The sequence below is a fragment of the Maylandia zebra genome, linkage group LG3 (genome assembly GCF_041146795.1).
Source record: "Maylandia zebra isolate NMK-2024a linkage group LG3, Mzebra_GT3a, whole genome shotgun sequence".
Lineage (NCBI taxonomy): Eukaryota > Metazoa > Chordata > Actinopteri > Cichliformes > Cichlidae > Maylandia > Maylandia zebra.
In genome coordinates, this window is record NC_135169.1 from 21,800,448 (window position 1) to 21,815,950 (window position 15,503).

The 15,503-nt window shown below is 38.8% G+C and overlaps 1 protein-coding gene across 1 annotated transcript; it reads right to left on the minus strand.

Annotated features, from left to right (window-relative positions):
• Positions 1-2,971: 2,971 nt before the first annotated feature.
• Positions 2,972-5,083, minus strand: LOC101479334 (nuclear factor 7, brain-like). The gene has a single exon (XM_076882401.1). It carries the CDS (start codon positions 4,909-4,911, stop codon positions 3,553-3,555), a length of 1,359 nt encoding a protein of 452 aa, XP_076738516.1. The 5' UTR covers positions 4,912-5,083; the 3' UTR covers positions 2,972-3,552.
• Between the last annotated feature and the right edge of the window lie 10,420 nt (positions 5,084-15,503).

A 15,503-nucleotide genomic window follows, 5' to 3' on the forward strand; every position in this document is an offset into this window, starting at 1 on the left:
TCCTGTGATATACACTACAGACCAAATCAGATCCCAAAAAGATTTCAACACCAGCATTCCCAGTATGGTCACAATGGTGTAAAATGCTCTCTTCTTTGACTGGTCAACCCTGTCCCTGTTCCTGCTCTCTTCTCTTGGGCCTGGATGAATTAAAACACAGAGAACAGAAAGGCTGCAAAAGGAGGAGACGGTTAAAAACAATATCAAAACACATATATTCACAATGGAGATGATGATATCTTTTATCATTGTAAAACCTGTTATTGCAAAGCAAAGCAGCCAAACACAGCCTATGCTGATATTCCTGATTCTGACCCCTCTTTCTTTCCTTAAGCTCAGATAAGTGATGGGATGAACAGCAGCCATGTAGTGCTCCACACAAGTCAGCATGTGAAAGAAAATCAGTCCAAACCAGCAGACAGAGTAAAGAATGAACGCCCAGAATAACATGTTTACATTTTTCATGACGCTGCCACAATAGCTGAAGACACACGCTAAGACAGCAAACAGGTTCATGATGACGATGTTGTAGGTGAAGCAGTCAGAGTGACTCAGTACTTCCATCAAGGTGGAGCCTTTTTTCCTCCATTCTTGGAGACCATGTTGGAGGATGAGGATGCAGACAGGGAGGACGAGGAAGATGGCGGTGATGTTAAATGCACGATAGATGAAGGAGCTTGGTTCAGAGATGAGACAGTAAAAATTCAAAGAGGCCTGAGAGGAAAATGATGAGTTTGCCAACATCTGGGAAAAATAAAATAAAATAAATTGAACTCCTACTTTGACTCAGTTAAAAAAAAAAAGAAATCCAAAATGAGACATTTATTTATCAACTTTTTATTTCATTGAATTTAATATATAGGTAGTTTTGTTTTTTTCATTCACAAAATGGTTTTTAAGAAAGTACAGTATCATTGCCCAGCCTGAAGTGTGACAATGACCAAATGGGAAAAACAGTTCAGCAATGGAAATTATTTTGTCATACACATGCTTAACATAGACACACACACCTAAATCTTCACCCATGTCATGCATTTCTTCATTGACTACCACACACTGCACAAAATGCAAGATGCGCCTCATTTGGCTTGATCCACCTGCTGCAGTTTATTTTGTCCATTCATTAGGACAAAAAGTGTTTAGTATTTAAATCATGTGCAGAGCTTGGCATATTCAAATGAACCAGAGGCATTAAAGGCATCATCTGTCACTGTCTCACCTCTGTTGTGATGTTAGTTTTGTATGATATATTTCCTCAGTAGCAGGAAATATGCAAAGCTGCATGTTTTTAGAGCACATTAAAATGTCCATCAAGGATTCTTTTCAAGTTTTTTTTTTTTTATTTTCTTTCACAATATGCTGAACTTAAACTTAAAGAACTTAAACACATATAAACTTTGTGGTACCCTTCTTTGTTTCTTGTTATGTTTATTTCATGCATAAGCATGACATGTTACTACATGAAAGATGAGAAGGCATTTAAACTGTCTATTCGCAGTGTTCATGGTGCACAGTTAGTACACAGTTAGTCAGAAAACTGCAGAATTTTAAAACAACCATACAGTACTATTACAAATAAATATTGTTTTAGTAATTTCACTTAATTTTATAAAAATCAAACGAACACCAACCTTTGATTATGTTCTCTTCTCTTCTCTGTTGACTTCTGTTCATTTGATTATTTGCTCAAAACATAATAGAGCTGCACTCCACCCCACTCTGTCACTCCAAGTATAATTCAAACATAGTGTATTTGCATTCAAAAAAAGACATGTGGCAATGATGAATTAACAGTGAAATAGTTGCACGATCAGCAGATTGATCAGAACTCTATGTTTACCTGTAATCCCGGAATCACTCAGGTAAGTGAATCTCAAAAGGCTGATTCTTTTCATCTGGATGTAGCTTCTCTAACAATACTCAAGAAGTATAAATCAAACACAAAACACTGGGTCACCTGAGATTCTGACGTTTATGGCAAAATACATTTATATTTAAAAATCGATTCAGGATTTAATGAATGATATCAACTTAAAACATGTACCTCGCTCCGTATTCCAAGGGCTGCAACCTGCAGCGCAGCTCTCTGGGCATCAACTGTTGTATTAACAAAAAAAAAAAAAAAAAGCTGTGGCAGCTCATTAGCTACACTTCACCTTATAATCAGAAGAATTTTCTTCCTACATACATCATTGTCATTTAATGTTGGATCTGATACAGTCAGAAGAATTTTTCATCAAAATACTTAAGCAATGATCACAGTGTCAGAAAAGGTTTTACTTGCAAGCAGTTGTGTTCTCTACATCGCAGTGTACAGAGAAGTGGACAGAGTAGGACTAAAGCGCACAATGTCTTCCCCTCATTTATAGTGGGGTTGAGTTTTACGAGTACTTAAATGTATAGAACTTTCCACTGCCCATGCAGACATGCTGAGAACGGTGGTCTTGTTTTCATTTAAACAGCTCTCCTGCTTTCATTTCCTTCAAACAGCCTTTTTTTTCTCTTTCACAAGTCCCCTTTCAAGATTGATACTATTGATATTTGGATCAATCCGCCCTGCCTTCTTGGTGTAAGGCTGAAGTCATTTAATGTTCATCTGCATTCATCTGGGAGTTGTCAGAAAACACAAGGCAATCTCTGATGACTTCTCAGATCAGCAGTGTTCTGTGCAATAAAGCATCTCAGATCAGCTGGTGCCATCTTGAGGTCACAGTTGGTTATTGTGCTTGAAATCTGTTTGATTGTTCCTGTTTTCCTGTCATGCTGAAAGGGAGAAGTATTTCTTGGGTTCTTCACACATGCTCATTTTGTTCTGATAGTCCTGTGATCATCCATGGAGGCAAACTTCAGATAAATGTGTTTAGCCTGGTTAGTTTTTCTCAGTGCAGTGGCTTGACTTTTCAGAAAAAGGATCTTGTCATCATGAATTGTTTGCTGATTGTCAATGTTTGTTTTTATTAGTTTTTAAAAAAAATCATTCCAAAGATAAAACAAAGAAAAGACAGAGTTAATCATGTGATTATGGTAATCCAGTGTTCAGAGATATTAATTACAGAGAAACGATAATCAAAGTTTATATTGGACACAGTTTACATATCACATCATTCTAGAAACATCATTTCTTCTCCAGTGTAATTCTATTTAATAAATTTCTACATATCCTATCTCTTCTTATACTTTAGTTCCATCATCAAGGTTATAAATGTAATATTGTATTCACATTGCCCATACACATTACATGTCTTCAAAAAAACTGCCAATAAAATAAACTGTGTGCTGCTGGTTGGTCAGATAGCTTTCTAACTTCTAACATCATCACAGATTAAAAACTTGATAAAATTTTAAATGTAGTTTGGGGGTCATTCAACAAGAAACAGTGAAATGATTTTCCATGTGAAAAAGTGGACAGCAGAAACAAAGAAAGAGTGAGAACAGTGTGATTAACAAAGAGCTTTGGAACAATAAGGCAGCAGGTGGACAGCTGCAGTTTAACAGGTTTGTAACAACATTAAAATATAATTATGAATTAATTTACACTGACAATGACACCTTCTACAGCAGAACCTTCAATTTACCAACCACAGTGTTAATGAATGGAAACATCCTGTCAGTGAAAGTGTGTGTGAAGGTGTGTATGTGTGTGTTAGTATCAGGATCAGAGAACGACAGCTTTCCTCTGTTACAGTTCAGATTCACTCTGATCCTCTGAAACCTCTTCTGTACTGAGAGAGGAGTGTCTGGAGCTGATGGTGACCACGCGTAATATTTACCTTCATAGAACCTTATTCTCCATAATCCAGACAATCTGTCTCCCTTCCTCTGCACAGACTCTGCAAACACACCCAGGTTCCACCATGTACTGTATCCAACCTCGACATCCCAGCTGTGAGTCCCAGAGTCAAAGCCTTCAGAGCCCAGGACAGAGTAGAACCGATCAAACCTCTCTGGATTATCAGGAAGCTGTTGTTCATCTCCTCGTCTCACACTGGTCAGATCCTCAGAGAGGATGAGTTCTGGATGAGCAGTGTTTGGGTCCAGAATGATAGGAGTGTAGGAGACCATGTCCTTCATGTTGTTCCAGATGTTGAAGGTCAGATTGGCCAGGTGTTTGGCCTGGTTTAACAGAGCTCCTGAGGGCAGCTGTGGATCATCCAGCAGGGGGCAGTGCTGGACTCTTTCCACTGCAGCCTTGTAGTTGTTCAGGAATGAGATGTCTTCACCTCTCAGCTCCTCCTCTGTGGCTCTGACTGTGTCTGAAAGAGCAGCTATGTGTCTGCTCAGGGACTCCATCTTCTCCTTCATCATCCCACTCTTCTGCTCCTCTTCCTCCCTCAGTGCAGCCAGCCTGTCCTCCTCTTCCTCTGCTAGAAACTGGCGAAACTTCTTAAACTTCTCCTTAATCCGAGTCTCTGTGTGTCGGGCCTGGACGTTAATGTGTTTTGCTATTTGATCAAACTTCACTTGAAGTTCTGCACAAACCATCAACTTCTTCTTTAAGGACTCCAGAGTTTCCTGAAGTTCCTTCTTGTGTTGTTGTGCAGCTTCATCGATGGGTCTGAAACTGTGGTTGGTGTGTTTTTCTGAGTCTCTGCAAATGAGACACACTGGCTGCTGATGGTCCAGACAGAAGAGTTTGAGTTTCTCAGAGTGCAGACTGCAGAGAGCCTCTGAAGCTGTCTGATCTCCGTCTTCTAAGAATGACTCACACAGGTTCTTTAAAGCCAGGTTTACAAGTTGATCATTCCCTGAAGATCTTCTCTGACAAACTGGACACTCGTGTGTTGTTTTCTTTCTCCACCATCTCTTCAGACAGTCTTTACAGAAGCTGTGGCTACATGACAGAATAACAGGATCTCTGAAGACCTCCTGACACACCGGACAGCAGAGATCGTCCTCTGATCTGGAAGCCATTGAGTCTGTGAGTGAAGCTGAAAACAGCAGACAGGAGTTCTGCTCAAACTCACATTCAGTGTGTGGAGCGTCAGCAGCTTTAAGCAGCAGTGTGGGAGTTTTCCAGTTTTCTCTCCTGTAGCTCAGATGAAACTAGTTTGATCTGAACTCTGTCTGATCGTCTCTTTGTCTCTCTTTACTACGTATGAATAACATCCTTTTGCCTAGTTTTTCTCAGGTGAGTCATGTGAGGGGCGGAGCTTAGCTGTTGCTTCACTCATAAATAAGAGTGTTTCTCATTCCTGAGTTCAGATACTTCACCTGCACATGTCCCAACATGAAGACCTTTCTGAATCTTAGAAAAGAAAGTCTCATTCAGTGGTGCTGCAGAAACTTCACGTTCAAAAGGGACGTTTTTCTGGTTGTTTAGCAGACTCAGCAGCAGATTTTAATGCAGGAAAACAAATACGGATCATTTCATGTGTTTAGTCCTGAGAACACTCGTCATTGGCTCATATATCATATAGCAAAACCTCTGAAGTCTCCTCATTTCTCAGCCTCTCTTTCAGCTTTTAGGAGACATGATGAACTTCAGTTCATTTCATTTCAGCTATTTTAGTGAGAAATATTTAACTGTGATGCTGTGAATCTTTTTCACACTAATGTTTGAAATTTAAGTTCAGCCAAATGTTTTTTTTTCCTATGGAAAATTTCACACTTCCTTTGAATATCTGACATGAAAAGCCTTGGAATAGTGTTGCAATTTGGAAGACTGCTGTGGGAAAAGGAACATCTTCCAAACTGACTTCCTGTAGAAACCAGTTAAACTGGTTGGGTGCCAGTAATAAAGGAATCATCTTTTAAAATTAGGTTGCTGCACAACTAGTAAAAAACTGAAATGGTGGTAAACTGCTGTAAGAACACTTTTTTTCCTACTAATAATCTTTGCACTTAAGGAACATGTTTCCAAACATTCAGACATCAGTTTAGACAGTTATATTTATCTTTATTCACAACTAAAATAAACAACACTACAGAAACCAGGCATAATTTGTCTTTTGGATTCCTGAAATAAACAACTAACATTTCACACATAGGTGTTAGGAATTTCAGGTATTTGAACAGCTACTCAAACATATTTAACCAATCATGTCACTATGCTCTCATTTTGATAGTTTAGTCAGCAGAGCCTCGGCCCTGTTTCTTAATACTTCTTATCTGTTTTTTGCTTTTTAATAGAGCTCAAACGCTATTAAAATCTTGATTCCTGTAAATAAAATCTATAAACCAGTCTCTTCTCTCTGGATTCTGCTTTGCAGTTGCAAACACTGGCGTCATGACACAGAACAATAAACCATCAGAGATCCCCTCTGCACAGACTCTAGACATGTTTGGTCCCTAACATGTCTAAAGAAAATCAAGTGCGGCTTTAACAGTACCCTTAAGTTTGTCCACATTATGAAATACTGATAGAGTAAATCAGGGAAACCTGCAGCACAGGTGTCAGAAGAAAAGCACTGGCAGCTCAAGCTGGGCTTAGTCCCATCAAAGAGCTCTTTAAAAGAGTGGTGTCCTGAAACTTTAACATCTGTCCTTGCCGCAACACACCTGAATAAAAATTGTAGGTCATTACCAACTGCAGTCCGAGGTGGCAGCCCCTAACCCTACTCACGTAAATTTAAATAAAAGTGCAATTTTAAAAAAAAATGTGCTTCTAAATCGGCAGCACGGTGGCACGGTGGTTAGCACGGTTGCCACACAGCAAGAAGGTCCTGAGTTCAATTCCACCATCAGGCCGGGGTCTTTCTGTGTGGAGTTTGCATGTTCTCCCCGTGTTTGCGTGGGTTCCCTCCGGGTACTCTGGCTTCCTCCCACTGTCCAAAGACATGCAGTTTGTGGGGATAGGTTAATTGGATAATCCAAATTGCCACTAGGTGTGAATGTGAGAGCGAATGGTTGTCTGTTCCTGTGTGTTGGCCCTGTGACAGACTGTCGACCTGTCCAGGGTGTACCCTGCCTCTCGCACTATGACAGCTGGGATTGGCTCCATCGCCCTCCGCGACCCTGAAAAGGAGAAGCAAATGGATGGATGGTATTTCTAAATCTACTTTTATTACACAATGTTCATTCACATTTGAGGTGCTCTAACATGAATCAAATAGCTGAATTGCCACCTCAACATGCAGTCAAGTTCTATAGTCTTGCTAAAGTCCTACGAATTTTATCCAGGTGTGTTGCAGCAGGGACAGATGTAAAAGTTTCAGGACAACGGCCTTCAAGGACTAGAGTATGAACCCTGTGGTTTAAAAAGTGTAGTCTGTGATGATATTACCCAGCAGGCAGTGCAGAGCTAGGATGGATCCATTAGGTTTGGAGATTTGGTAGTTCTAACTGCCTCTATTCTCTGGATGTCTACTCTGATATAAACCCAGCCCTGTGTAGTCTCGCAAGCCCAGTATCCTACCACAAACATCCATTGCTGCAGCTCTTGGAATGTGACTGGGCTTAATATAGTGGTTTGGAAAAGCAAGCCATGAGGGTTTGTTACTTTTAGAAGGCTGGAGTAACCCGTATGAATCATATATAAGATGTAAACTAGTGCTCAGAATTTAAACTTTACTGTTTCAAAAAAGGTTAAAAAATCCACAATTTTGAATTTTGAATGCAGGATATTTTATTAAAGCAATTTAGCAGGAGGAAAACAAAAGAATGCAAATCAACAATCAAATAAAGCTTAAGTTCAATAACATCTGTGGTCTCACATCTGTCTGCTCCCAGGTGTTCTCGGGTAAATCTGTAGGCTTCACGTCCACTTTCCCACTCTGTCAAGCTGTTTGTGACATCACTGGTCTAGTCCAATCATCTTTCTCCGGGCCTTCTTCAGGCCATTTAGTATTCATGCCGCTTACTTTCAATCTCACTGTCATTCTGTCATGCTCCCTTGCAGATGACTTTGTGAAACACACCTCCTCCCCATCACCGCCTTTTCCTTTTCACTAAGGCTCCATTCATGGCACCATCTTCATCTCCAACACCAGCATCTAGACTCCAGGGGGTCCTGCTCAGCTCGCTATCACAGCTGTAGTTCGGTTCAGAAGAAACGGGCCATCAGAGTCTAAGCACCACATACTTCTATTTATATTATGTATAACAATAAAGCATGTCCATTTATTTCTAATGGTCTCTCCTTATTAAAATAGTAATCTTCATAATCAATTCACATGAATTATATCTAATTAACCTACTCTGAGCTGATGCTGATTATGTGCTGATCTTTGAGAAGTGAGATTGAGAAGAAAACAGGAACGTCCAGACCATAAGATGTGCTTATCTCTGTGTAATAACACAACAAGAAAAGCAGCATTCCTTGGAAATTCAGTCCCACAGGAATACAGTGGAAATCAAAAATAAGCAGAGAAAGAGCCAGTAAACACAAAGTCATTAAAGGGGCCACAGTGTTCAGCAATCGGTTGCTCAGGGTCATCTGCTCATCGCAAGAGCTACAGGAAGAGACAACTCCAAATGTTCCTAGGCGCTCTTCTTTATACTCATTGCGTGTTGTTCTTGCAACACACAAATTTACCCTTTCTGTATAGAAACAGCAAAGGCAACAACAGGTTGCTAGGAAGATTGAACCAGACACCCCATGACATTAATATGCATCCATTAAGTCCTCCTGTGATATACACTACAGACCAATTCAGATCCCAAAAAAATTTCAACGCCATCATTCCCAGTATGGTCACAATGGTGTAAAATGCTCTCTTCTTTGACTGGTCAACCCTGTCCCTGTTCCTGCTCTCTTCTCTTGGGCCTGAATGAATTAAGACATAAAGAACAGAAAGGCTGCAGAAGGAGGAGACGGTTAAAGACAATGTCAAGAGGCAAAAATTCACAATGGAGAGGATCATATCTTCTATAATTATGAAACCTGCTATAGCAAAGCAAAGCAGCCAAACACAGCCTATGCTGATTATCCTGATTCTGACTCCTCTTTCTTTCCTTAAGCTTCGATAAGTGATGGGATGAACAGCAGCCATGTAGTGCTCCACACAAGTCAGCATGTGAAAGAAAATCAGTCCAAACCAGCAGACACAATAAAGAAAGAACGCCCAGAATAACATGTTTAAATTATTAATGATGCTACTATGATAGCCGAAGATAGACCCAAAGACAGCAAACAGGTCCATGATGACGATGTTGTAGGTGAAGCAGTCAGATTGACTCAGTGTTACTTCCATGAAGGTGGAGCCTTTTTTCCTCCATTCTTGGAGACCATGTTGGAGGATGAGGATGCAGACAGGGAGGACGAGGAAGATGGTGGTGATGTTAAATGCACGATAGATGAAGGAGCTTGGTTCAGAGATGAGACAGTACATGTATAAAGGGAGGGAGGTGTTCATGGAGGAAAGATGCAGATCCAAATTGAACAATGATGCCTTTGCCAACATCTGGGGGAAAAAAAGAATAGAATAGTTCCTCATTCTCATTGCACAACAATACAATTTTGGGTGCTTCACACCAACTGTGCAGAAATGAAATATAAATAGTAAGACAGCGGGAATAAAAAGAAGGAAAAAAGCCAAATCATTTGAATAAACTTACATTTTGTCTGTTTAGCCTTTATATGGTTTGTTTATTCAACTCCCCCCTCCCCTTTTTTTCCTCCCAATTTTTATTATGTATTTTATTTCTTCCATTATAAGAACGTATATTTTTTTCTAAATTGAGGTTTTGAGGATATAGTATAGTGTGGAAATTGTAGTGTTGCCTTCGACAATAATTTTGTTGCCATGGAACCCAAAAGCTGCAAAAAATTTGTGGGCAAATTAAAATTATTCTGAAGTGATTTGAAATTTTGTTATAATCAGCCACTAAGTCAAAGGTTTTGAGAAAATAATAAAACAGTTTGCAATAACTTGACTGTTTGGCTTACTTCTGTCTGTAGTTGTGGTGGAGGAAACAAGCATCCATAAACATCAGATAGAAATGCTAAAATGTTCTAAAGTAATAACATTAAATTATGTGTTTGAAATAATTTCAAGAAAAAAATAAACTTCTGTTTTTTTCTTTAAACTTTCCTTGTTTTTGTTTTATTTTTCAGTAATACAGAAAAAACAGATTTTTACAATATAATGCAGTATATGATACTATCATTTTACCACCAAGTCTTTGATTAACATTTGTCAATGTGTCAACATATGTCAAGCAAAATGTGAGAGAAACATCTGCTACAAAAGATTATTAAAGTTTATACCATAATGTTTCTGAGCTTCCTCTGTGTTTCTCTTCACAGAAACACCGTATCTATATACAATTATTTGCTCAAAAGATAATTCAGCCCCGCTCCACCTCCTGCCTCAAAACAGTCAATTCAAATATGGTAAAAAAACAAACAAAAACAAAAAAACAAAAACTGAAACAGTGGAAAGCTATGAAAAACCATTCAGCAATAGACATACACACACAAATCAACCACTAAGATTACTCTACACAAATGCAAACCTTCAATTCACTGATGTCCTGCATTTCTTCTTTGACTACCACACACTGCACAAAAATGCACTATGTGCCAGACAGGGCTTCATCCACCTGCTGCTGTTTATTTTGTCCATTGGGACAACAAGTGGAAAGAGTTGAAATCATGTGCAGAGTTTTGTATATTCAAACAAACCAGAGGCATTAACTACACCATCTGTCACTGTCTCATCTCTACTGTGATTTTAGTTTTGCTTTACATATTTCCTCAGTAGATGGAAATATGTAACGCTGTATTTAAAGTACATTCAAATATCCCTCGAGATTTATTTTCATATTTTTCATTTTCTTTCACAATATGTTGCTGGAAAAACTCTGACTCAGCAGCAGCCCCCTCTAGCTTCTGCTCGGTGGCTACTGGGTGACGCCTCGTCTGGGGATCCTCAGCCCTTCCCATTACATGTGGAAACCATTTGAATACAAGCGCGCTGATCCACACAGGTGTGCACACGGGTGTTCACTGCTCATAGACTTAAATTACACCTTTCTTGGCTGCTACTTCAAAGCACATTGTGCGCTGTCTGTCCTGCGTGCTGCACAACAACATTGAATATTTAGTATTTACTGCTGTTTACACTTAGCTAGATTAATGCGATGGTGATGTGTTTAGTATGTTGCTTTGGGGTTTTTTTTGCTTGTTTTCTATTCTTTCTCTCTCAACAGGTGATCCAGGAGATTTTTTTTCTCCCCCCTTTCTCACTGTCCCTCTCCCCTTCTGTTTTTCTTTTCCTTCATCTTTCTTTCTCCCTTTCCTATCCCTCACTCATGTCTGTCCCGTCTGTAACATCTGAAAATAAAATATAATAAATAATAAAAACAAAGGTCGATCAAATGGACCAATACGGCAATGCCACGATGATCCATTTGGCAAAGTAAATCCATTGGGTATCCTTGTTGGTCTTCAGACAACAATTCTGACGGCTAAAGAACCAAATGGGACAGGCAAAAAAAAAAAAAAGGAAAAACTCTGACTCAGAACTTAAACACATAAAGCCTTTGTGTTTCCTCTGCTGGTGCCCTTCTTCGTTACTTGTTAAATTTTAATTAATTATGAATAAGATTGATTAAGGTACTTTGAAATATTTTACATATAAACTGTCCGTCCCCAGTGTTGTGTTTTTCATGCACTGACTCAAAAGCCTAATGATATTCTGAAAATATAAAACAACTTGTACAGATTTAGTAAGACAATTTTAGTGTTTATAAAACACATACTGTATAGTACTGTATGGATGATTCGTGTTATATGTGAAAAAAAAAGGCTTGAAAACTGAACACACACAATTTTTGAGATGCTTCTATCACTATTCAGAGTTCTAACAGATCTTATGATTTCCAAAACATAAATCAACTTTTTATGACACAGTTATTCATAAAACTGCAAAATTGACAGAATATAGTGGAACTGAAAATAACTTTTTTAATAATCAACACCAACCTTTGGTTTCCGGCTCTCCTCCTTCTCTGTCTGTTCTCTGTGGGATTATTTGCACAAAACACTGAAGCCACACTCCATCCCTCTCTGTCCAAGTATTATTCAAATTGGTGTTGAAATAAAACCATGTGACAATGATATAATAAAAAATAATAATTACTTGATTAGTAAACTATTACAGTGTCATAGCCCAACTACCTATACATAGTCCACATACAGAACATTATGTTTATCTCTAATACTAGAGTGAGTATTATTCGACATTTATTTCATTCAATAATGTATCAGCACATGTGGTGCTATTGTAAGTGTTAGGGCCCCTGGCCTTGTAAGAAGTGAGCCAGCCTATCTTCAAGCAAATTTGAGTGTAGTAACACACACAGAGAATTGGCTATTGCAACCTGTGGTGCAGGGAAAGTCTATTAGACTTTTTCTCCCTGGTAGTGGGAAGTTCGGATCTTGTGGGACGGCTCCCAAAGAAGAGCCGGCTCTTTTGGATCCTAAATGGCTCTTAATTTATTATCATCTGTAGCCTCATATTCTAGCCTTACTTGGCAAATATGAATGTGCCGTGTATTGCTAAAGCTTTTTGCATTCAGCGTTTTTATGAGAAGCCTTATAATTGCCTAATTTTGTGTATTTGTTCTGTTACAAAAGCAGGAATTCTTTTAATAGTCATACTTTTAATTTTAATTTAACACAAAAACAAAATACTGAAAACAAATCCACAGAACAGAAACCAAACTCAGCAGCCAAACAGTCTGTCCTCAGTGCAGGTTGAAATTCAGGGTGATTTGATTTCTCCTCTGTTAGTATCTGCTTCTTCTTTAAACTGCAGCCAGATGCTGCTTTGTTTACTGGAGTCAGTCTGCAAAGCCCTTTTGCACATGACACATCACTACTGCCTGGAGCCCCACCTGGAGCTCATTGTCATGGCTGTATTTAAGACCAGCGTTGACCACTACTCTTCCCAGATCGTCTGCTAACCAGTGTCGGCATCAAAAACTGAGCTCACTATTGGAGCTGGGAACAACCCCAGATTTTTTGAAGCTTATTAGACCACACAAACAAATAAATCCACAACATTATCAGCAACCAACTTCTGTTAGTTGCAAAGAAATAAAGAATCAACTAAATCAAACTACCACATCAGATTTGAAGTGTGAGTAAGTTTCAGAAACAGGCTGAAAGACATAAATACAGTTACACTGAAAATTTAGAGGGTGTCAGACGATTTTCTATCAGTGTTTAATTTTTAGACTAATTATGACATTTTGAAGTTGGTTAGATACATTTAGTTTCAGTTGAGTTTTATTTATGTAGCACCAAACTCAACAACAGTCATCTCAACTTTACATTGTAAGATAAAGATCCAATAATAAAAGAGAGAAAACCTCAACAATCAAAAAATCACCTCTGAACAAGCACATTGTGACAGTGGGAAGGAAAAACACCCATTTAAAAGGAAGAAACCTCCACAGTATCAGGCTCAGGGAGGGTCAGCCATGGCAAACGGTTGGGAGTAGATCACTATGAAAACTAATGCTGAACACATATCCTGGTCCAGGGCAGGTTATGTTGAGACTTTCAGTTTAAAATCCACTGGAGAGACACATTTTGAATTTTATTTACAGTTCACTTTAGGTGCGGTACACATTCTGCACATTCTGATGTAGGAACACATTTTATATATGGAACTTGGTAAACAAAGTCTTACTAACACTACTGAATGAAGGCCAGCTGGGAAATTACAGCAGCTCTGATGATGGGTCTCATTTACACTGCTGGAAATGCAGCGACACAGATTAAAACTTTCACCAGTTCCTTTTTTGGCTATTGGTCACCAAGAACATCAGTCTAATCAAAAAAATGACCTGTCCACAAACTAAGTTGATTTCTTTTTCAGTCTCTGAACAGGTTTCCGAGCTGAGCACACTGAGTGTAAAGTCTGTACTAAACAGCAGTAGGCCTACCTGAGTGATAACCTCTCTGTGGTTTGTAGTGATCAGGTACGACTGTGCCACCCACAGTGGGAAACAGAGAATGAGACAAGCAAACAGTGGCCGTTTAATTTGACTGGTAAATCAAGCTCTCTTTTTACCATGACAGACAGCATACATAAGCTGCGATGATCCCAATCCATCTCTTGATCTCTCGCTCCCCTCTCCTTTCACTCGTGAACAAGACCCCAAGAAACTTCTACTCCTCTACTCGGGGCAGTAACAAGCCCCAGAACAGGAGTGGACACTCCATCCTTTTCCTGCTTAGGACCATGGCCTCAGACGTGGAGGTGTTGATTCTCATTCTCAGTGCTTCACACTTGGCTACGAGAACCGCTCCAGTGCCAGCTGAAGACCATCACTTGATGTCATAACAGGTGGTTTATACAGATAAACAATCAAAATGGATACACAGAGATATAGTAAAATATGATGAAAGGTTTTTGCTCCATAATAAACAGCAAGGAAATAATAATGTGTAGTTTCACTTTTTATCTTGGATCCACATACACAACTGCCTGAATGCCTGACAAGCATGGGGTGAGATTACATCAGTTCCTGTTTCTCTTTGTTGCACTCTTTGACCTTAGTTCTCTTTTGTACAGATACTAGCATGCAGTCATGTAGTTCTGTTGGACGGTTTACTGCAGTAATGTTTGAGGGCAGAGCAGTAGCAGAGTTTTTATGAGTTAAGGATAATCTGGAACTCAATTTGGGATGGAAGTTTGGCTTTTAAATTTGATCTTTGTAGAGTGTGGTACACTCTGGATAGGTTGTAAATCCATGGTAGAGTTAACAGAGACAGACATTACGAGCCATTATTTTAATTTATGTATGCTATGTGCTCAAAATGATCTGTGATTGGCTATTATTATTCATGGATAATGTGTATAAAAAGAATAAACAATAATTGCATTATATAGGATATTATGTAGGCGTAGCAATCAACTCTACTTAAACTATTTCATTTACTTCTCTGTTAAACGTAACCAACTCTACTGCTTTCACAGCGTTATGTGGGCAAATACCTCCCAACAGCGCCATCATGTGGTTATATGAATTAAAAACAAAGTTCATTTAGTTCTACACTGTTCAGCAGATGGAAACTATTCTATTACCAGACAAAAGGAGAGCAGGTGTTTAATGGACAGCATCTTTAAATGTTGTTGACCTGATGAATCTCTCTGAAAGTTTATCTAGATATAAATTCCTATCAGTACTGACAGGCCGTTTCTATAACAAAACAATTATGGAGTTGATCTTTTTAATCATTTATCTGTATAAAAAAATCACGTTTAAACACATCAAAAAAAAACAGAAAACTTTCAGTTATTTTTGTGTATTATAGTGTAAACAATCCAACTCACTTCACTGTCCCATCTTTTTCTTTTGTTTCTCTGTTTATGTATCAGCAGTTTGGTCTGATTTATTACAAAGAGCTTAACAGTCTGTCAAATGAACACACAGACAAGCAGATGAACTTGTATTAGAGATGTTAGAGCTCCTCTCAGCTCTTTCCTCACAGTTATGACCTGATCTCACGTGTGTATTTCTGAAGCAGAGCCCCTTAACTTCACGAATCTAATGTCTGTACCTCATGCTTCACTTTTGCTTTTGTTTTAAATGCAGTCTTCTCCAGA

What these genes read in the sequence shown, in the direction of transcription:
- LOC101479334 (XM_076882401.1), bottom strand. Translation starts at nt 4,911, where the DNA reads ATGGCTTCCAGATCAGAGGACGATCTCTGCTGTCCGGTGTGTCAGGAG.